This window comes from Phodopus roborovskii, unplaced genomic scaffold (genome assembly GCF_943737965.1).
Source record: "Phodopus roborovskii unplaced genomic scaffold, PHOROB, whole genome shotgun sequence".
Classification (NCBI taxonomy): domain Eukaryota; kingdom Metazoa; phylum Chordata; class Mammalia; order Rodentia; family Cricetidae; genus Phodopus; species Phodopus roborovskii.
Genome location: NW_026126575.1, coordinates 707,093 through 731,335, shown reverse-complemented (window position 1 = coordinate 731,335; position 24,243 = coordinate 707,093). Strand labels below are relative to the sequence as shown.

At 44.0% G+C, this 24,243-nt stretch overlaps 1 protein-coding gene across 1 annotated transcript in view; it reads left to right on the top strand.

Moving 5' to 3' along the window:
- Antxr1 (ANTXR cell adhesion molecule 1) overlaps positions 1 to 24,243 on the top strand; it is a 177,736-nt gene that overhangs the window by 76,900 nt on the left and 76,593 nt on the right. Inside the window, exons 11-12 of the mRNA XM_051203441.1 lie at positions 7,694 to 7,763; positions 9,171 to 9,249. Coding sequence (XP_051059398.1) covers positions 7,694 to 7,763; positions 9,171 to 9,249 — 149 coding nt within the window. The remainder of the gene's footprint in view (positions 1 to 7,693; positions 7,764 to 9,170; positions 9,250 to 24,243) is intronic.

Below are 24,243 nucleotides of genomic sequence, written 5' to 3'. Positions count from 1 at the left end.
CTTGAGCCTCAACAGCCTCATGTTTTACTGCATGTGTGTCCCCTGATTTTGGAGTGTGGCTTTTGTGCCAATTTTGAAGTGACTCCTGGAAAGAATGTGTCACCCCATGTTCACATCATTCAATTCAGACAAACATCAGATAGGTTGAAATCTACCATGGGAATGCAGATTGGTGAGGTTTGCCACCACAGAGACTTTCACAGAGGCAGGTTGACTGAGTTATCAGCAGGGACCTGTGTGCAGTCAGACTTGACATGGGACCACCAAGTGCTCAGTGGTGAGCCCTGCGTGGACTCAAGCACAAAACATTTTTCTATGTAGGCAGCGTTGAGGCAAAATTTGCTTATGAGTTCCCCTGAACCCTGCCTTCACCCTTACCCTTTTCCTCTATGTGAGAAGCTGGTACCCCCCCCCTCCACATCTGCACCAGTGGCAGAACCTTCCTGGACACTGCCCGTATGTATATAGTGATGGATGGGGACCTGGTGCAGCACTGCCCTTTTGTCATTTCCATAGGATGATTCAAGAGAAGATCCTGAAAACAGAAACAGCTAGAGCCCAGGAGTCCCAAGCAGGATGTTAGTCTGTGTTGTTTAAATATCCATTCAGCATTCATTGGGAGAAGTTGGTTTGGGTCTCCTGAGAAGGAATAAAAGTACACTGGTGGAGTTCAGTTTAGGCAACAACTTGCATACCACGGCAGCACATGCCATGCACATGCCACACAGCTCAAGTGTGCACTAGGGCCCTCTTTCGCTCTTCTGCCCTGGTTTCTGTGAAGAGTTCTCCTTCATGATCTTGCCGTGAACATGGCTTCAGGCTTTTGGGTTGGGCTTGCCTCTTAATCTCAACTCCAAAGGTAAACATTTTCGGAATCTAATTGCACACAGCCAGAAGAGTTTGTGTGTCACAAGGCACGTGCCTTGTGCATGAATCCTCAATTGTCCTTTATGGGGGAAAAACAAGGTTTTTAAAAGTCTATTTATTCTTAGCAAATTACAGCTGTTTGGAGTGTAGCAATGATTCTGGCCTTGGGATCATAACATTTTAAAGGGCTGATTCTTTGCTGAGAAGATAATTTGTATGTTTTACAAATGTCATCCGTCAAGAATTTTTTGGTGTGGATTTATAGAGAAGAGAAAAAGCTCAGTGTGAACAATGAGCCACATTATCTTCATTTAGTTTTCTTGCAGTACCCAAAGCTGCTCCAATAACTTCAGAGAGACGCGAGTGCCAAATTCCACTAAGTTATGTGTAGCATGATCCTAATTCTATAAAAATACTACACAGAGAATGAAATATTAACACAAAGGCCTCCATGACATTTATCAGCTGGCTATGGTGGTTCAAACCCTTAAAATGCTAGCACTCAGGAGGCTAACATGGGAGGGCCAGCCTAGGCTACGCTGAGAGTGTAAGGGCAGCCTCAGATGTATGGGAACAGCTTGTCTCAGGTACATTCCCAATATCTTAAAAGTTTTGTCAGCTCAGAATTTTTACACTGCATATGTTACTTTTGTAATAAGTAAAAATAAAATTTTATCCTGAGAATTCAGGAGGGATATTCTGACAAGCAGTTCTGAACACTGAACACTGATCAAAACTTGCGCATAAGGTCAGTGGGAACCATCAGAGACCAGCAAGGCATCTGACCCCTGCCTGGGACACCTGGCTTCTCTTACCTTCTTCTCTTATGAGGCAGTGATATAATCCTGACACACATTCCTCCTCTCAAACACAGTGACCACGGCAACCCTCATCTCCTGCCTTGAGCTCTGTGTGGGTGTTAGTATATCAGGTGCTAGATTCTACAGCTCTCCCACCCCTATCATGTGATGACCCAGACAGCAGTACAGTGCCTATAAGAGCCACATTTATGCTTTGCACAGATGCTATGCTACCTGCCTGGGCCCCACTAAACCTACTTGAGAAACACTCTTCCTCCTTCTAGCCAAACACACTCCCTCTCCCTCTTCTACTCATTATTTTATACAATTCTGAACTTTCTGAACATTGTACAAGCAACCCAGTGGCTCTGAAGCCTGCAATGATGCCCATAGCCTTGCTGACATAGACTGAAGAACTATATTCAGACACATCAGACATTAATACCAGGCATTTCCCCTCAGCAGTGCTGATAATTCTTGGGGAGATGTTCATGCCATTCCTCATCTTGTCTAAGATATTGCCAACTGTCCTCTTATGGGGAAAATCCCTCCATTTGAGATCTACTGTACCATGTATATATGTCCCAAAGATCCTATTTGGATAGGTGGATCTCATATATGTATACACACACACACACACACACACACACACACACACACACACACACACACACACACGGTCCTGCTATAACTTGGTGGCCAAGTTGCAAGAGCCCCTCAGTTCAGAAGCACTCACTCTGTGTTTCACAGAGAGAGGGCCTGACAACAGTCTACCTTATTACTGCAGATAATGTGTTTATCAAATGCTAAACTTTTAATAATGATTCCCAATAAGATTTATAAGACAAGAGCTGAATATTGTTGCCATCTACTAGATGAGAACTCTAAGTTGTGAAAAGGGTAAAAGGCGTTGGTCAGGGTTGTATCCCCACGAATGGCAGAGCTGTGCTGGACCTTTGTAGCTCAGCTCTTCACGTGCTTATGACTTTGTCCTGCTCCAGCCTGCCCCACAGAACAGGATAGGACATAGGAAGCAGAGCCATACCCTGAAGACCGTTTGCCAGAACTATGAGTTTGTCATCCATTGACCCAGGACCTGTGACCAAACTCATCCTCTGGTCTTACAGGATCTGACTATTGAGGGCTCCAAGAAACCCTCCAGCTCCAGGCCAGGAGAGTTAGATAGCTCTGAGTCATGTATGAGCACCAGGTTGGCCTCCCAGTTCTACTACTTGGAAGGTGTCCCCCACATTCCTGCTGAGCACAGGAAGACATCACAGTGAAACACACATATCAGGTTCTGAAGTCATGGCCCACATGTAGTTACAGCCCTCTCTCCACATTAGGTTAACTCCCCTTTCCCTTGACTTCACCATTACTACTCAGCCTGTCTTAGTAGAAGTCATGCTCTACTTTCACAGAGCTTTGTACCAAAAAGCAGAACTGTCTTCTGTTAAGAGTCCTGAGCTGTTATCCCCATCTATGAAAACCTTCCAGCATAGAGCCCACACTCAACACTACCTAGTAGTGTACCTCTCTCTCTTCTCAGTAGTGGGTCCCAGTGAGGACCCATTGACACCTGCCTCCCAGATTGTGCTCTGAGTTCAAAGTAATGACATTGTTCATAAGTGACAGCTGAGGTAGCTAGACACTTGGCTACCTCCTTTCATTCTGTTGCTCCATAATGCTTAACCCAGATGTTTTGAATTTCACCAACTCAGGGTGCCCCTGCCTGTAATTTCCCTCAAAGCTGTTACCTTTTGAAGGCAGAGACCAAGGGAGGTGTTTAGCCCAGCACTAACTTCTGTTCCCCCTTAATTTGGACCAGTGTTGACAAAGCAGCTGATAATTTGGTACTGGACCCTTTAACTTGGCTCAGAGAAGCCTTGTAAATTCTCCCTAGACCCAGGGGATTTCTGAGAGCAAAGCCAGCAGCCCAGCTAGCTTTTCAGTCCTCCTCCTGCAAATAGCACAGCAGGAATGTAACTCCTTTCAGGGGCTTACATCAGTTCTTGGAGGGTTAGATAAGACTAAGGACTATTTTTCTGTTTATTTGTGCCAGAACACACATTTATAGCAAGAAAGGTTGCCAAGACTTGAAAAGGATTCTAATTATTTCATGAGCCTCAAATGAACCCACTGATTGGTGTTTGGATTGGCTAATGGATTTTAATCTTGGTTTTATCCCAAATCCATAGACAGTCACCAAATTGTAGGGAAGAAAACTGGGAACCTCTCCCACAACCTGAAGAATATTATATTGTGAGGTTAGAACCCTGAGACTGAGCTCATTTGTGTGGTTCCTGATTCTTAGTTCATTGCAGTTAAAGCAGGGCCTCCAGGGAAATTCCTGAGGCCAGGGTTTCCATGGAGACTCCTTCCAGGTTCTGGCTATTAATGCTGCTATCAACATAGTTGAACAGATATCTTAATGTGCATCCTTTGGGTATATGCCTAAAAGTGGAGTTGCTGAATCTTGAGGTAGACTAATTCCAATTTTTCTGAGAAATTGATTTCCAACGAGGCTGTAAGTTTGCATTCCCACCAGCAATGGAGGAGTGGTCCCCTTTCTCCACATCCTCTCCAGCATAAACTATCATTGGTATTTTTTATTTTAGCCATTCTGACAGGTACAAGATGGTATCTCAGAGTTGTTTTGATTTGCATTTCCCTGATGGCTAAGGATGTTGAACAATTTCTCTAGTGTCTCTCAGCCAATTGAGATTTCTCTATTGAGAATTCTCTATTTAGTTCTGTATCCCACTTTTTAATTGGATTATTTGGTATTTTGATGACTAACTTCTTGAGTTCTTTGTATATGTTGGTGATCAACCCTCTGTCAGATGTGAGGTTGATGAAGGTCTTTTCCCATTCTGTGGGCTGCTGTTTTGTCTTGTTGACAGTGTCCTTTGCCTTACAGAAGCTTCTCACTTTCAGGAGGAGGTCCCATTCATTGTCAATCTCAGTGTCTGTGCTACTGGTGTTATGTTTAGGAAGTGGTCTCCTGGGCCAATTTGTTCAAGAGTGTAGCTGGATTTATGTTGAGATCTTTGATCCATTTGGACTTAAGTTTTGTGCATGGTGACAGATATGGATCTATCTATAACCTTTTATGTATCAGCATCCAGTTATGCCAGCACCATTTGTTGAAGATGCTTTCTTTTTTCCATTGTATAATTTTAGCTTCTTTGTCAAAAATCAGGTAATCATAGGATAGACATGTACCTCACTATGGCACTGGGACCCTTCATCCCCTGACCTGAAAAGTGTGCTCACTGCTGGGGGCCAGCTTTGCTTATTCAAGTTCTTGATCATTTCAATAAAACATAGATTAGAATTCCACCTCTGACCCCTCTGTAGCACAAACTCAGTTAACTAGCATTTGGAATAATTAGCATTTGTGAGCACTAAACTAATATCTTTCTCTCTTCTGGATGAATAAGCAAACTTAAGACTATGGCTGTTCAGTGTTGAGAAAAGTCATCATAAATGCATTTGTGTGTATACAAAGGATGGATGAACCCTTATGCTAAATAAAGCTACACACACACACACACACACACACACATCTCCAAGACTCCTAATGTCTATATGATGTTAGTATGGCCAGACAATGTGAATAAGCAACCAGGTGTTTTGAAAGCTGTGGCCTTTACATTTACAATGGATTGTAAAGACTTGGGTGCTGTGGAGGGAAGTTTCTCCAGTCCTTATTGGGCCTCACGTACTACACTTTGTGCTTTAATTTATTCGTATTTATTTGCACACAGCAGCACAATGATGTCATAGTCACCAACCATACATGAACCTGGCCCCAGTTGCACACTAGCCAGAGGAAAATCTGTGCTTTGAACCTGGATCAGTGGGGCCAGCATCTCCTGTGTCCTCCTCACAAGGTGTGACACACCTGTATCTAGAATGTCTGCCTCCCATATTGCGCTCAGCATGTCAATGTAGTGACATTTATTGATTCTTAAATCTTGATTTAAGTCAAATTTCTGTCTGATTATCAAACTCCTATGACAAAGGATTTGGGCTAGTATGTCATAGGTGTGCTTAGAATTCTGAAGTACCTGTATTTCGAATTCATTAAAAACAAACAAACAAACTTCTGGTCTCCAACTCCCATCCCTCTCTAATTTTCTCCCTGGTTGCAAACAAAACTGTGCAGAGTGCCCCAAGCTCCTGGTCTCCATTACCATTTAACTCAGTGCTAGTGAGTGGTGAAGTGAAAAGGCCACCCAGTGAGCAGAGAGGCAGGGCCCCATTGTCCTCAGAGCAGATTATGGCCCCATAAACAGCAGGACACAACTGGCATTGGCAGAGGCTTCGGTGAGGCTGGCATGGCCCCCAAACCAGTACAGGCCCCTCTGTGGCAGAGGAGGAAGTCTATGCCCTGCTTCCCGAGTGAGTGACCATTCCAGGAAGGAGTCAGATGACTTGAGTTATGGAAACCAAATGGCCCTCCTTTGTTTAGAGAGAGAGGGGGAAAAAGCCACTCATTTTTGTGGTAAAGTGAAAACAGGCTCCAAACCAAACAGTCCCTCTCAAAGAAGTGCCAGCTCCACAGAGCTAGGCCACAGCCTCCCAGCCTGGGTTCAACCTCAGGGACAGCAGAGATATACCCCAAGCAGCCACAGCCCTCCATCCTTCTGTCTGCTTTGGCCCAGAAATATTTGGTCTCCCAACCAGGAAAGGAAGTTGAAAAGAGGAGAAGAATTAGAAATGCCCTGCTGCCAAGGCTGCCTCTGGCCCCTCGCCCTTGTTAGCTAGGATGGGGAGATGAGACAGGAGCTCACAGGACCAGCGTGTGGAGCCCTTGGCAGGCTCTATCTGCCTCCATGCTATGGCCACCTCAGAAGCCCTCCAGCTCTAACCACAGCATGCAGCCTAGAGTCACAAAGCCACTCTATGGCTGCCTGTGGCTCTGTGGGTGGGGATGCACCACCGGTACCGTGTGCAAAAGCTGTGGATAAACCACAAGCACAAGGAAATAAGAACAGGATCCATCCAGTCAGCCATGCCTGGGAGTTTGCCTTTTTCCTTCATCCTGACTTCCCTGGAGCCAGAAGTCTCTCTGTGAGGACTGGATGCTGCAGAGTTTGGGTCTGAGCTTGGATTTGCTTCTCTCGCTGGCCTATCTTTCGGAACCTCCATTTTTGCATCTTAAAAATGACCCTGGGATAGGGAGGTGACTCGGGTGGTATAAGGTTGCTCCGCAGAAACATGAGGACCCAAGTTTGAATACCTAAACACCAACATAGGAAAACAGAAATAAATAGCTGGGCACAGCAACATGTGCCTGTCATCAATCCCAACACTGGGGAGGTAGAGCCAGGAGGATAACCAGGGCTGACAAGACAGCCTTACTGAATCAGGAAGACCCAGGTTCACTTAGAAAACCCATCTCAAAAATTAAATGGAGAACCATAAAGGAAGATAATACACACACACACACACACACACACACACACACACACACACACACTCAAGATAGGGGAGAGAAACTTAAACTCTCTTCCTGCCTTGGTTCCCTAAGATGTCAGCGTTCTGCTGCTCTGACAAATACACAAGGTAAACAAGTACAGCAATTAGTTCTTAGAAGTTTCAGTCCATGGAGTTGGAAGGAGTGAAGGAAGGAAGTTCTTCACCTCATGACAGCCAGAGAGGTGGGTAGGGCATGAGGCAAATATATATATATATATCTGAGAAAGAGTAGAAAGAAGAGAGGAGAGAAACTGAGATAAGGAATACACTCCCAGAAATAGGGGAGAGCTACCAGAAGGGCAATGTCTAGCCTTAGACACAGCCTTTCAGTGACTACCTCTATAGCCACCCCCTCCAGCATGGTACTTGGTTTCAACAGTAAGCCCTCAGGGGACATTTTATATTCCAACCATAACTAAGTGCAAGAGGAGTTTTTATTTCACACAGTTCTCTGTTTTCATCACGTCCCTCTGGACTTGGTTGATGACCTCCAAAGGTACAGAACTGGAAAACATAACCTTGTGACTTCCTTTTTGCAGATGAGAAGCCCTTTGCTGTGGAAGACACTTACTTGCTGTGCCCAGCACCCATCTTAAAAGAAGTTGGCATGTAAGTTTTCATCAGCCACAGGGTTCTACAGCCAGGAAAGCAGAGGCAGAGGAGATAGAGGAGCAGCACTATCTTTTGCCGTTGTCATCGTGGAATCTTCCTCTGGGTTCTGCCAATGACGATGGTGACAAAGCTATGGCAAAGCAGCCACCAGGAGGGTGATTAAACATCTCTTTCATCCCCTGTAGTTCACAACAGAGAAGACACTACCAGTCAAGCCAGCTAGAAGGATTTGAATACCTTGCTCAGGGTCACACAGCAGCCAGTGGAAGAGTATGGGCTCAAGCCTGGGTCTGCTGACTCAACACCAACCACATTTCTAGAAAGTTCTCACATGCATTACTACATCCTGTCATCATCTATCCTGGAAAGTGACTGTTATCTGTTCCTTCAAGACATGGAAACTTAAAAAGGCAAAACAAGTGCCATGGTTGGTTCATGACCTTCAGCGTCATTTTCAACCCTTCACAAAGCCTCGGGTGTTCTCCCGTGTTCCCTGATCTCATGGGGACATCTCATGATGCCATTTAAACAAGTGCTGGTGAGGTGGCCATGAAAGATAGTCAATACCCTGAGCTAGGGTAGGGCTATGGGGCCCAGAGAACCCAGACTGATAGAGGACAGAACCATGCCTACCAGTCAGGAAATGGCTTCCAAGGAAAACATTAGGTCTCCTTCATCATTTGTTCCAACTGGGAGTCTGCAATTAGCCCATGACTCTGGGGCCAGCTACCTAGCCCAAAGTCATATAGCGTGACATGAGTTCTTATCTCTGTGAGACTTTATGGACAGAAGCCTGGAGAAGACAATTTGTCCACAGCTGTATTTCCATGAGTCTTACAGGGCCCACAATTCTGTGCCATCAGACTACTGAGTCCACCCAGTTATCCCTATTGACTTGGATGGGTCTTTTAAGAATGCTTTATCTAACAGGATGTGGTAGAACACAACTTTACCCCAGCACTCAGGACGCAGAGGCAAGTGGATCTCTAAGTTCAAGGTTAGCCTGTTCTCCAGTGCTGCATTCCAGCACAGCCAAGGCTTGACAGAGAAACCTTGTCTCAAAGGAAGGAACGGAGGGATGGAGGGACAGAGGGATGGAGGAAGGAAGCTAGCTAGCTAGCATTATCTAATCACAAAGTATAGTAAACAGGTCAAATGAGACAGGCTTTCCTTGTCCATTGAAGTTCACTGCAATGCAAAGTTAACATCCTGCCTTGACACATCAGCTGAGCACATCCAGCATCTCTTGGATGTCATAGGTGTTTGGCCCTGAGAGACTGTCCTCTCCATGCTGCAAGGAAAAAATTTTAGGCCCCACAGGGAAGTAACCAAGTTCTGTGTGGCTCTCAAGCTGTTGCTCACAACACAGTATGCTAAGTGCATTTGGTTCTCTTGTCATTGCAGGAAAGCTGCACTGCAGGTCAGCATGAATGATGGCCTGTCCTTCATCTCCAGTTCTGTGATCATCACCACCACACACTGTGTAAGTCGGAGCCTCCTACCTCACCACCATCATCTTTTCAACTGCTCTTCCCAAACCCCAGCTTTCTCCTATGCAAAACATGAAATGTTTCCTGATTTTTTTTTTTTTTTTTTTTTTTTTTTTTGTTCTGTCCACTGAGCCCTGATGTTAGCTGGGTCAGGAGTGGTTTACTGTGGATCCGTGTGTCAGGTCCTCAGGCTCTCTGTCTCAGGTATTGGGGGGGGGGGAGGCCTGGTTGTACCAGCCTGCATGTGTGATATGATTGGCTGTTGTGAGGGTGGGTTTCCAAGTCAGATACACATGACATGGAGACAGGAAGGAACTGGATAGCATAGAAAATGTATCTGGAAGAGTTTGGGTGTTTTGTGTTGTGTTGTTTTAAGGAACAGTGAATGGGGGGTGCCCATTAAAGAAAGGTATAGAAGGTATATTATTTGAGGATGGTAAAAATGGAAACTTGTTTATGTGGTAGTGGAAATAAACTAGGGGGAAATGGAAAACCGATGAAGCCAGAGAGATTGAAGGGGCCTTTGCATTAGGGACACGAGATGGATCAACCTATCAGGCAGTTTTTATTTCTGGCTGCCCTAAAGGCACCTGGAGCTGGTTTTGTTGTTGTTGTTGTTGTTGTTTTATGTGATGCCCAATAAATCAAAAATAGTATGTTTAAAAGAGAGGGAGTGTGACACCTTCAACTCATACTGTGCTGACTGAGCATGAACCCTGGTGTTGGTGATCCCAAGGCCTTCTGAGGAGATAATGCGGGGAAGAGAGACTTGACACTTGGGCCTATGAAGTCCCTCTAACCAGGGTCACTGTCTCAAAGCTCAGCCTACCTGGGCAGTTGGGGCTCAGTTCACGTATCTTAAGAACCCATCCCCCAATAGGAGTGTTTCTAATACCACTTTATTTGTCTATTTTCTTTCTTTAACTGAGTGTGTGCCCTCCATGAGATCTTTCTAGCAAGGAAGTCCGTGAGTATGTTTACAAAGGTCATCCCTGGTTAGCCATTGGAAATCATGTTGATAGAACTCTTTAGTAATTGGTGTTGTGTCACAGGTAGTGTCACAGGTAGATGAGAGATAGCAGTTGAGCCCTAAAGCCAAGTGCGGTAAGAAATTATTTACCTTTTAAATGTACAGGAAGCCAACTTTCATGAAGGATGTGTTCTTCCTAATTTCTGCTTAGAAGCATTCTCCACCCTGTGGAGCTAATAATTATTTATTATGTGTGACCACACCATAGACAAATAGTTATGCCCTTGACACCACAAGGACAAGGAAAGTTGGAAAGTGAACAATTTTAGGACTGACCTAGCTTGTAGTATGAAAATACAAGACTACTAATTTAAATTTGAGTCTCTGAAAAAGAAAGGGTGACCTACCAATGTGTTACAAGGTTTAAATTATTCCCAGGAAAGGTCCACTGTATCTTCTCAACTCATTCCAACCTCCATCCACACCTCATAATGCCTTTGTCTGATTATGTCACTAAGTTTCCTGTTCAATAGACTCTTGATTAAAACTACCTTCCATTATATTCTGTATAATTTTGTTTTGTTTTCACTTGAGATTGTTCTATTAGTCTATAACAAAATTATCACCATCCTAATATTTGAGAAACAAGTCCATTTGTTTACTACTCAACAGTCTTTGATTATAAGATGTTCCTTCCTAGGTACTTAGGGTACACCAGTAGACAGAGAATGGGGGATACACAATGAGCAATAAATAGAAAAAAAAAAAAAACCAATGATCCCATGCTGTGTTAAAGCATAATATATGTGATAGGGAAAAACTAAATAAGAGAGTTTGGTACTACCTTGGTGAGTGGACTCCAGTGTACACACTAAATGGGACACAATGAGAAAGTAGCATTTGAGTAGAGTCCTGGATAGTGAGGGAGTTAACTGTGAGGCCACAGGAGGGTTGAGGAGAAAGTTCCAAATCAAGAGCCCTAATGGTAAAACTCTGAGGCCAGAGACCTCTGGCATCTGAGGCAAAACAAGAAGGTCTCTCTGTAAAGGATTAGATGAAGCCAGCAATGCCAGTAAGGTGCCCAGGGATGAGGATGTGGGGCCTTGTGAGAACTTAGGCTTTGGAGAAGTGGAGTTACAAGATCTGACTTGCATTTGAAAGTGCACTCTATGGAGATAGCCAGTGGGCAGACTGGAAACAGTAGGAGTAGCGTGGCTGTTGAGGAAAGTTCTGTATTGACTCAGTGGCATGGGAGGGAAGCCTATGGGTTTCCTGAAATGTTGAATATGAAACTCAAGAAAAGAAGAATGGGGATGTCCCCAAGAGCCAGATCTTGTATCTGAAAGAATGGCATGAACTCTGGCTGGCAGGAGAAATGCTGAAGAGGAGACCAGGGGTTGATGGGAAATCAGGACATCCATTTTGCTGGTTACTCATTGTGTAGCCTTGACTAGGTTATCTATCCCTCTTGTACTTCTGTTTCCTGTTTACATGCTGACACTAATGCTAGTGTTACATAGATGGTCTCTGTAACGTGCAGAAGGCCTGGCACTTAGTCAGTACTCAGTAAGTGTTTACCATGGAAGCTTAAACAAAACTTTGGAGCTAGTTGGGTGTGGTGGTGTATGCCTATAACTCCAACTCTCTAGAGACTTAGGCAGGAGGATCTTGAATTCAGAGTCAACCTAAACCACACATACAGTGTGAACTAACTGATTCTCTCTAGATAATTAGGTTCCCTATCCTGGGTTCCATGGTATCAGAGGGACTCTTTGGAGAAAAGATGTATCTGTGTTGTACATGCTTGTCACCCAACACACTTAAGTAGCAGGAAGGAGACAAATAAGATGGCTAAAATCTCTCAGTGCAAACATGGAGTTCCAATCCCCACCAGGCCCAAACAAAAGCTCAGATTAAAGGATATATATTTTTGGTTGTGAGCCTAGCCTTTAACGGCTGAGCCATCTCTCCAGCCCTAAAAGTTCAGATTAAACACGAAAACTGCCTGAGGCAAGGCAGAGGTTCAACAGAAGGTGGAAGGGCTGACAAGTCTCAGGCTAGTGTTTGTTTGAAGGACACGGATTTTAGATCAGATTGGTCCCTGGGGCCTGAGCAAAGGGTTAGCCCTGCCCATGCCAGTCATAGCCTGCCCAGCTCATCACCTGGAAGCAAAACTCATTTTAAAATATGAAGCTAAGATTTTTCTCACTTTATTTGGTGCCCATCTGGACAAGTGTGTCCCAACATTTCAAGAGCCACCGTCAATAACAAGTGCCCTGGCTAGAAGCAGAAATTCCATGCAGTTTTATAGGATAGAGATTTTTTTTCCACTTAGCAATAAAAGAGTCAACATTCAGGGTGAATTTGGCAGAGTTGCCCAGCTATAGAAAGTGTCAGCATTCAGTCCCCTTCCCCAACATTTCCAACACACCTCAATTGGGTTGTCTAGCTAGACATCCTTTCCTCCACAAACTGTAGCCTGAGGCTGAGGGGAAGGGGGGAAATCACTCAGTACAAAGCAAGCTTTAGGACCTTAAAGAGTTTTCCTTGAATTTTATCTTCTTTTAAATAAACATTAGAAGTCTATCATGTTTTTCCCAAGGAGGACAGAATTCAGGATGTTGTTCAACCAGCATTTCTTAAACGCTTACTGAGTATCTGTATCCTGTGAACAATCTACAAAGCTGCTGTTGGAGGAAGAAGCCTACCAGGCTTGTGTATAATGAAGGCTAGGGTTGGGGTTAGAAGACAACTCAGGCAGTCAGTGTTCAAGTTTAATCCCTACAACCCACCTTTAAAAGGCTGGGCATGATAATGTACACTTGCAATCCCACCTTGGGGAGGTGGAGACAGGCAGACCCCCTCAGAATCACTCACCAACCAGCCTGGCCTAATGTGCAAGTTCCGGTCAATGAAAGGCACTTTCAAAAAGGATGAAGTTGATAGCACCTGAGAAATGGCACCAGAGGGTGTCCTCTGGGCTCTGTACATACCCACACACACATGTATACACAGAGAAAACAGGGTTGCATAAATCAGGTGTAAATGCTATAGGATTTCTGAAAGGATGATAGAAGAGGGCCAAAAAGAGCCATGAAATGTCTGTGGAGGAGGTAATGCCACAGTAGTGATGGGCAGAGGGTCCTCTGAGGAAGACGGCCTTTGCAAGGCCCCTGGCAGACCTGTGACTTGTGTTTTTCCCCTCTGCTTCTGTTTCTATAACTGATGCCTTTCAATTGAGGCCATTTCTTAACTTTACAATGGCTCTTTCTCAGGACACATACCCACCCTTGGTCTTGTCACCTAGTAAGTGACACAGATGAGATTCACTTTTATCACATTGTGAGGGTTTGTTTGCCTTTCTTACCAGGGTTGTAAAAATCACAATCTTCAAGGAAAGGTTGGAAACATAACATTATACCTAAGGCTCTAAGTCTAATTAACCACTAAATAAATGGAGAATATGCTTTCTATTTTCCTCCATAGTTCAAATGAAAAAGAGCCTAGCTAAAAACACTAATTAATAATTCAAGAAAACCCATGTGGTGTCACTGGTCAGATAAATTGTTTTTAATGAAGAAATTTAATGATTTGCAGCTGGAAACATCAAAGTAAGAAACCCTGGGTGTTGTGGGTAAGGCATGGTGTACTGTGATTACAGAATAATGAAGGGATTCATTCATGCTATTGAGTCAGTGTGTCAGAAGACAGGCCTCCAAAGTCAGACATGGTGATGCACACTAATCATCCCAGCCCTGATGAGACTGAGGCAGGAGGTCAGGAGTTCAAGATCATCCTTGGCTACATAGTGAGTTCAAGGCCAACTTGAGCCACAGAAGAACATGTTTAAAATAAAACAAAACAAACAAAACCCAGCCCCCACCACTCTGGAGAGCCATCAAGGCAAGTAACATGGTCAAGGAACTGGAAGACACAATATCCGACAAAAAATGATGGGCTCATTAGTTTCACTGACACATATCACCCTCCGATTACAGGCTGCACATCATGCCCCAGGGAAGCTTTTTGTCCCCCTGATAAAGAAGCACAATCACTCTTGAGGTATAATACGCCTGGATTTTAGAATCAGGGAGGAAGAAATCTTTGAAGAGGTTGTTTACAGGATAACTAGGGGCAGGAAACCAATAAATCCTGTTTACTGATAAGTTAAACAGGGCTGGGCTGCAGTCTTCCTTTGCTACTTTGGTATAAAAATGTTGCCTTGGTGCATGAATAAAGTAAACAGTAGCCTTGGGGCAGTAGTCAAGCTGCTAGAAAGGAGCACTAGAAGCAGTGTTTACTAGATCAGAGGGCTTCTTTCTGTCTCCTCTGAAATCCCTGCCATGCAGGTGACATCTGTGTCCCTACCTGTGGTGGCACCTCAGGTCACTGTGCCACACTTAGGGTACTGTTCCCTTTCTGTGGATATGATCCAGCTTCCAGCTTGTTCTCCAAGGATTTTTATTAGTAAGAAATTGTCTGGCTGAAAGTATCCACAGTACAATATTTGGAAAACTCTTAAGTATCAGAATTAGCCAGGAGTCTAAAAGCCAGTTCACTAAATCTTAAACAGAAAAGATACCTTCTTGTTCACCCAATTCGTACTTTGTCATCCAAAGTTTACAAAGAGGAAAAGCCACTAAAATCCACTTAAGAAATAGGAGTTCTCAAGCCTAGTCCATTGATGTACGAGTCCCATGGCTCCTCCATTCCAAAGTCCATCCTGAATGTTTCTTTTAGAGCCCTCTATCTGTTGTCAATATTGGCATTTACCTAAGCGGACAGTCTGCCTTGCTGATCAAAAAGGGGTATGCCCGGCAAGCCACTGTGTGACACAGAAAGGACACGGTTCCGTCCAGCTACAACCACCCAGACCCATTTCCTATGTTGATTCAGATCTGTCACCAATAGCTTTAAAAGAACTTGGAAACACACAAATTCAGCTTGGTTTTATGGTCACCTAACAGATTCCTGGCATGACCACCATTGCCAAAGCTTCTCTTGAGTTTCACCAGCCGGGTAGGGGAGTGAGTGAGTCCAGTAGCCTGGGCTGAGTGGCAAGCTCGTCTTCCAACATAATAAAAAAGATAACTGTGCACTCTTAGGAGTACAAATGAGAGTAGACAGTTTCCCCTCTGTTTTCCAAGGTCTAGTAAACAGTCCATCCATCAAAGCATCCATCAAAGCCTGCCTTTGTGATGGATCATGCATACTGCAGCTAGCAGCACAGGGAACCCTGAGTCCAGGGGAACAGTCACCAGGGCAAATTAAACCAGAGATATATTAGGACTGGTGTATGTAAAACCAGTACTGTGGTCAGAGGGTCAGAGAGTCTGGGAACAACAGCCAGCCCCTAACCTCCAGAAGCTATGACACAAATACCCTGATGGAAGACACTCCACTGTACAGTTTGGAGTGCAGTAGGACATAGGGCCTGCAAAATTCCCCCATTAGATCTAAAGACCAGAGGCTTCCACGTCAGTGCATTTTTAGATGAATAATAAGTTAGCAGACACACCACATCTGGTGTTACTTTCCAGCCAGCCACTCGGTGGCCCTTCCTGCAAAGCAAAGCATCTTCCAGAAACACTGGGAGAATGTGTCAGAACACATATGCAGCTTGCCTATGAGTGCCCTTTACCCTAATAAGAGGCTCCCCAAATCAACACCTCTGAAAGAGGGAGGCCCTTCTAAATGCCAAAGAAAGGTAGGACCAGGGCTCAAGCTTTGACCTCCCCTATAGGGTTTTACAGGCCAACAGCATCTCCTCATGTGCCCAGCCCTCTCTCACACTGGACCTTCTCCTTAAACTTCACATCATCAGCAACAGTAAGGAAGTTCTGCACTGGATGAGAGGTAGAGAAGGGCCTTGAGAGGGACTCTGTGACAGAATGTGGAGTTAGGCAAAGGGAAGCCATAGAAAGCAAGCCCAAGGTATTGCCTTTTTGCGGGCTACAGATGTGTGGCATTCATGTGGAGACCACAGCTTTGTGAATTTGGTCAGTCAAAGAAAGAATGAGCCCTTATTTACTTTCCATTACTGAGGCAAAGGAGCTTAGTGCCTAGGGTGACTAGGAGCCCTAGGATCCATCCTCAGCCTTGATAAAGGATGGCCACCTACACACTTTTCATCACTTTAATTATAGATGTTGTGTCCCCTAAAGTGTGTGAGTTGGGAAAACAGGGGGAAGACTTGCTTGGAAAGAATAATAAAAATAAGTACAGCCTTGGACCAGATGGATCTGTTGCCATCCTGATACTGGCTGTACAGTGTTAGACTCAAGATAATGTGCTCTTGCACTTGTGCTGTGATCTCTGTGCAACTGGCCTAGTGATGTGTTTTCTGAAGACATTCTGACTTCTGGACACAGTAGTGAAGTGTGCTTCCGAAAACTAAGGCAGTGATGGGCCCCTGGAAGCTGACAAAAGTAAACCATCCATTTGAATTTAGTATTCAGTGTCAAGAGTGTTCTTTAGAGTGCAGAGAAGCAGGATGTGAGAGAAACATTGCAGAATATTGTGCAGAATGTGGAACTGGAGCTCATTTGTCTGGAGACACACTGGCACAGACAGAAAGGACCATTCTAAAGCAGGTGTCTATCTCAGGTGGGAGTGAGTTCTCTGTCATGTTTCTATTCAAGTATAGGTAGCTGGCACCTTGCCAGAGTTCTATAAAGGCCATTTGGCATCAGACTGGTAACTGGGCTGGCAAAACCTACAGATTCCTTCTACCACCAAGAGTCTGTGATTGTGCTTCTAAGCGCACATGAGCTGAGAAGGATAAACACAGCCCTCCAGCATGTAACCGATGAGCCTGGCTTTTTATGTAGGAAATAAATGTGAGAGACCTTTGCTGTTGCTGTTGGAGGGGTTCCCCTGTGAGATGCAGGTCAGCCAGCCTCCATCTAGTACAAGTGAGGTCGTGTTTCAGCCACAGTGCTCCAAGCGCACCTTCTTGTTTTCAAGGTATGCCACCCACAAGGCAGCGCTTTTGTTTAATCAGCTGTCCCTGGAGAGCCACCCAAAACCCCAAAGCTTTGTTGGTTAAGCGATGTCCTGTTCTTTTTTGAAGATTCTTTAATAATATACCTGTGGTCTGGTGCACCATCTCAAGAGAAGGCAGAGGATGGCAGGAGCACACGTGTGCAGGGCTCGGATCTCAAATACCGCTTACAAGGTGAAATAGAAGGAGTTTGCCAGCACCTCTGCTTTAATAACCCTCATAATGCATAAAAATATTTGGGAGGACTCGTGCTGATTTATTTTTCTTGGATAGTTGAGTGATTGACTCTTCACTATTTTATCTCTAAGTATTTTAAAGAATGTTTACCCTGAGTTTGAAATTTCCTTGTTATGAGAGTTGATGAGAGAGAGGGAAAAAAAAGATGTTTTTCTGAAACTATGCTTTGGGAAATTCTGAGATACCCACCACAGAGAATGGTAGAAATGCAAGTTATCCAATGGTTTGTAAACAAAATGGATGTGATGAGACAAACTCAGCTATTAGGAAGCACAGAATGGTGGTTCGTATGGTCAGCCCACCTGACTATATGCTGTTTACAATAAGATCACATTCCATAAATCATAAATATACACAAATGTTGAAATGAAAATATGAGAAAAGTTATATTAAGCAAAAAGAAAAAGAAGAGCAGATAAAACTGTATAGCAAAAGGAAGAAGACAACAATGATGATGTAGATAGTAGTGGTTCACCTGGAAGTTACCATGATTCTAGTCCACATGTAATGGCACACCCACACCATGTACAAAGCAAGTCTGAGAGAATGACAGAGAGAAGTTTATAGACACACCACCTTCTGTTCAGAGAGAATTATATGCATCTCTCAGCAATTAATAGGTCAACCATCAAAAAAATAATATAAATGGTTTGAATAGTGCAGTCAAAAAACTACTGGACAGATTATGGATCCAGAAAAAAAATCCTAAATAATGATTAGAATTTGGGAACTATAACAAACATGAGGCTGTCACTTAATGTTGTAATGAGTAAGGTTTTTCTGCCCGCCGCTGGTCTTGTCCCACCGCTGTGCCAGCCCCAATTAACACACCGAGATTCTGTATTTGATATAATGCTGTTGGCCAGGTACTAGTTTCTTTTCGGCTAGCCCTGTCTTAATTATTAACCCATTTCTATGTATTTCCAAGTGGTCTTACCAGGGTGAAGCGGCTGGCGGTTCTGCCTTCTCCAGACTCTCCATCTTGACCCTCCTTACTACTTCCTCTTTCCTCATTCTCTCCTAGTCCCTCCTATCTTCCTTTCCTATTGGCCAACAGTGCTTTATTCATTAACCAGTATGAGAAACATATATACATAATGGCATCTCCCATCATGATGTCACTGCTGATTCTATCCCCCAAAGCTCATGCAGTGACTCAGTGTGGAGGCTGCCCCACTTCTGGCCTTTGAATATGAAGTGTCATTGGCATGTCTGCAATGATCTCATTCACTCCTCAATAAACAGCATTGAAATACAAAAAAGAAAAAAAATAATTTAGGGGCTATATAAGATGAGAGGCTAAATAGTTAGAAATGGCTGCTTTGGTTAGAAGACATGCACACACTGCTTTGCCTACATTCTAACAGCTCTGAAATTAAGATGTTAATCAATAAAACATCGTGAATTAATGGGTAAATGTTTTCTTTAGTGGCCCATAAATAACAAGGCATCCTAGGGTGAGTGGCTAGGATCTAGTAGAATTTTTCCCATTCATCTGTATTGTAAAAGCAAAAGTTTTTTTCAAAAAAAAAATGAAATATACTTAGAAAAGATTCTGTTCAGTCGTTTCCTCTCTACCACCCACCTGAGGACTGACATCATACAGAACACATTAATGTTCTGGAATAAAAAATAAATATCAATAGCCAATGAAGTAACCAACCAATTTTTTAAATTCAAATTCAAAACACACATCTGAGTAATTTATGAGCCAATATGAGTTAAGATACATTTAGGACTGATCAATTACAGAGACACCACACACCAACACTTAGAATGTAGCCAAAGCGGCTCTTAGAGGGAAATTCATAGTCTTAAGTGTTGGCATAAGAAAGGAAAAATAGTTATAAATCTTCTCTGCATAGAACTTGAAGTCAAAGAACAAAATAGTAAGAACCTAGGAATGGTACTTTTAAAGGGCAAGAGCTAGGGAGATGGCTCAGCTGTTGAGCCCACTTGCTGCTCTTTTCAGTTCCCAGTATCCACATCAGGCAGATCACAACTACTTCTAACTCCAGCACCGGGAAATCTGATGCCATCTTCTGTCCTCCATGGGCACTCAAAATCATGTGCACACACACACACACACACACACATGCAGACACATGTGTGTACACATAAACCAATAACAAAACAAACCTTTAAAGCAGGCAAGACAAAAATAGTAAGACAACAAGACAATAGTAGAGAACAAGGTAGCATAGCAGATAGGAAAAGAGAAGCAGGCATGCATCCTCAGAGCTGTGTTCTTGCCGCAGAGATCCAGTGGAAAGATGAGCCAAACCTCGTGCTGTCACAGGCTGGGCTGGGGTGAGAGCGATGCACACTGGAGTCACACCTCCCCGTCTCAGTTTCCTCCCTTCTCACAGGGAATGTTATGAGATGTTGTAGTTTACATTTCATCTCCTGTTTTCTTCCTCAACTAAAATTTGCCAAATTGCTGTGAGCACCTGGACTAGTGAAGCTGTATAGCTATAAAACAGTTTCTGACTTGTGTCTTGTTAGGATTTGCTTGCCTTAGTGTTGAAGAGTCAGAAGGCAGGCCCTCCTGCATGCTAGGCCTAGGCTCTCCTGCCAAGCTTTTTTTGTGCTATTTTAGCTTCACTGTTCCTAGTCTTTTGTGTCTTGGTCTCTTCCCCCATTCTACTTTGACATATTAAGCTTTTAGGTATTCCAATATCAGATAACCAGGCTTGTGTAAATTGTGTATTTAATAAGCCCAGTTTCTAAGTAAGAGCCTGAGGGAAAGTGTGTATGCCACAAGTACACAGGTCTTAGTGAATGATCACTCTGTCCATTCACACCTGCTCCTGGGTGGCCCAGGCTATGCCAGAGGGTTGGGTCTTAGGTTGAGCATTCTGGATTAGTGACCAGCTATGAAAGACTGTTGATTCCATGGCATGTACAATTTATAGAGGGCTCAAAATCTGGGTCAATGGGAAGAAACATCAAAAGAAAGAGGAGGAGAGGGGAAAGAGGCGAGATTAATTGTGAGCCTGAGATCTCCTTCCCCCAACACTAAGCTAACTGACTAATATTTAAACAAAATCAGTAGGCTTATTCAGAGGCTGGTGATATCTTTGGAGGCTGGTGAGATGGTTCCATGGGTAAAGGGGCTTACGACTGAGCCTGATGGCCAGAGTTCCATCCCCAGAGCCATCACAGAGAGGACAGAACCAGCTCCTCCAAGCTGCCTTCCACCTCCACATACATAGACAAGTGCACTTGTGCATGCACACATAGATACCACAGTACACACTGCACACACACTACATACATACCACATCATATACACACACCACATATATATATATGTATATATATATCACAACATACACACACACATATACACACATAAATGACTGTAATATTTTTTATTGTAAAAGAGGTCTTATGTGGGACTGACACAAATCATATCATCCTATTCCCCCGAAGCAAGCAAATTCTTCCCTTTCTCCCCTATAGAATAGCCAGGGATAAATAAACACCTTTCAAGGAACAATTCTATCACCATATTCACTATAGCTCCAAGGAAACTCAGAAGTTGAGAGTTCATTTCTCCCTAAGCCCAGTGCCACAGCAGCAGGACTTCAGCCAGCATTCCTTTGCCTTCTTCTTGGCTTCTAAAGCAGATGCTCATTTACTCAGTGCCCAGAGCAGTGGCCTTAATATTTTGTTCAGTTTCTTCCAAGATTAAAAGACACTTGAATAAGCAACAATCAAAAATATTTCCTAGGATTCTTTAAAACACACCCAACACCAGGAAAATGGCTTTGCTCTCAAGTCTGGAAGCGTGACAGCAGTGTTGTTCTATCTGTATCATCTAAATTCATGGACTTAGAAAAGGTACCCATAGCTCTTGATGTTCTTAAGACTGTCTTCAAGAAGACATGGTGGCCCTTAAAATTGTAGAGTGAGTCCGATCTCCTGCAGATACCATGTGGTGAGCTCCTGCATTCCATGCCACCCCCCCCATCCTACCTGGACTTTTGATTATGGCCCATCTTTCTTCTGGAATGCCCTCCTCTCTTTCTACCCACTCAGTTTTGCTGTGCCTCCAGGGCCAGCCAAGGACTGAGTGGACATACCACAGATTGTGTCCTGAACTCTGACTTTGTTATCTCTTCCTCTACAATTGAGCTACCTACAACCTGTGTTTCTCTCTGAGTCAACCCTGTGACTCTGCCCTGCCTTCCTAGTGGGGCTAGGATTCATTTCAGGACTGAAATGTATGTATGTATGTATATATAGTTTACATATCTGTATTTCTGAGTACTTAAAAAGCCACAGGCTTCCTTCAAATATTGAAAATATTGTCATTATTCCAAATGGCTCCTGTACTTTGCTTAGAAACTGCTAGAATTTAAAGACATATTTGAATATCCTCAGTAAGGACAACAGATAATTTGTCATTATTTTATTTTTAAAAATTCCTTCAGTTGTGGAGGCAGGAGGTGGGCTTTCAAGCTGGGAATCACATGAGGAGAGACCTGTCAGTGGGTATCAGAGTCTCTGGTAGCTGTAGCCTAGTCTCAGCTTTCAAAGCACCTCACTTACATACATTCAATTCAGATGTGGGAATTCCCTTATGTTCCCCATGGGAACCGCCTCCTGTTTCCCAGACCTGTGTTTGAAGGAATTCAAACAGAGACTGAGGTAGTTCAAACCGGGGGGTTTCTGTACTGCCCACTTTTCCAGATGAGGACCATAATGTCTCCAGTGCAGTCAATGTCATTGTCGTCTCTGCCTCTCAGGTGGCAAGAATGAATCTCCATGTTTAGTTATGTCACCCCCGCTAGTGTTCAGTCAGCCTCAGCAAGGCCCTTAGGTTGTGTTTCCATGGACACCTGGGTAGCAAGCTATGGATTTGGGTTTCTCAAATATGTTACCAAGGACCCCCCAACTCTCTCTCTCTCTCTCTCTCTCTCTCTCTCACACACACACACACACACACACACACACACGCACACACTGTAGTTCCAGTCATAGTTAGCATGAGGTTGTTCACAGGAATTAAACTCATCCTCCTGAGCCAAGCCCAGGCACAGCAGTAGAAACCCATGGATCATGGAATCAAGGAGAAAACAGGAAAGCCAGTCATGGGGACTAAAGGACAGCTGTCGGCACTTGAACAGACTTGTCTTAGGTAATCAGTCAGGCCTGAGAAGGAGTGATTGTCTTAGTTTTGTATTTGTAGAGAAGGTAGAAGGGGTTGGATGGCCTGCCAAATTCCCCATGTTCATTTGAGGGGATGGGACAGCATTCCCATCAAGGGTCTGTGGCAGGGGCACAACCTCGGGGGGGACGCTGTAATAGGCACTAACCTGCTATGTTCTCATTTCTTCCTATCTAAGCAATAGTTAAGTGACTATTTTCAGTCAGTCCTATCATCTGAAACACTGTACTAGGCTTAAGAGTAGAAACGTGACTAAATCAGATGTGTGCTCCAGGTTCTCACGGTCAGTGAATGAGGGAGAGAACCCTGAAGACGAGAGATTCTCAGACAGAGCTATGGTAAGCACAGATGCCAGAGTTCAGCATTGTCACCAAGTGCTGTCTTCCCCACCCAGCTACATGGTTTGGGGCTGCAGAAACTATACCCATCTCTGTGTTTTTGGTGGTCCCTGAGATGGCCAGGCACACAGCAGGTGCTTCATAAGTGCCAAGTATGAAAGACATAGGGCTCAGCTAGCACCAAAAGTCAGTTGCCCAAGCAATAGGGTGTTTCAGGAAGAAACTGGGAGAAAAGTGGACACAGTGCCAAGTGCTGCTGAACATTGTCAAAACACCAAGTAAGGAAAGACCTGGGGGCAGTAGAGAAATGAGAAAGGGTTGGTGAGGAATGGCCAGAACCATGCACCCACATGTTCTGGGGTGGGTCCTAAGGATTTGATAGATTCCTTGAAACTTTAGTAAGAAACTTGTGAGCTTGTCTATACATGTGATACTCTTTTCTGAAGAAAGGAGTGTGTCATTTGTAAGCACTGACAAGCAGCTGAAGAGGAACAAGTTAGGTGTCATGGTTCTGAATGGAGTAGAATGCCAAAACCCTGGGGTTATACTGTACCTATAAGGCAGGGCACTTGGAGATTCCAAATCTCTTCAGGCAGTGGAAGGGGCAGAGGCAGATTAAATTAGGGTATGGGTCAGAGAGACAGAACACACTGTAGCACAGGGTAGAAGAAGAAAATCCACTTAACTGCAGGGTTCCAGCTAGGGCTGACAGAGGGGGAAATGCAAGCTCAGCCTGGACCACTGTGCTTAAGATGGCAGTGGGAGGGAAAGCAGGGGACCAGTCTAGGCTCAAGATAAAATGAGCCACTTCTGGAGAGAGCTAGAAAAAAAGACCAGCCCAAGGACGGGTCCATGAGTCACACAGCACTATAACCAGACTTCATGCCAACCCAACACCATCAAATGAAGACATAGCTATGGTTAAGGAAATTAAAGAGTTTTTAATGGTGGGGAGAGTGGAGAATGATGGCTCCATAGAGCATGACAGCTTTTCCAGAGCCACATGCCAGCAGAAGCTTGTGAAAAAACTGGGAAGGAGTGATCAGAGATGGGAGAAGGGGCGGGGCCAACTGACACAGGTGCAGGGAATAGAGTTTCAGTGAAGTAAGGAGATAGGTATGGCAGATAAGCCAAAAATTATATGAGAAAATACAAGCTTCAGAAGAGAGGATTTTATTTTCCAGCCTTGCCCATCCAGAACTTCTCAGCAGCAATAAAATGACTTAAATTTCATCTTTCAAAATAAAACTTGCCCATGCTCCA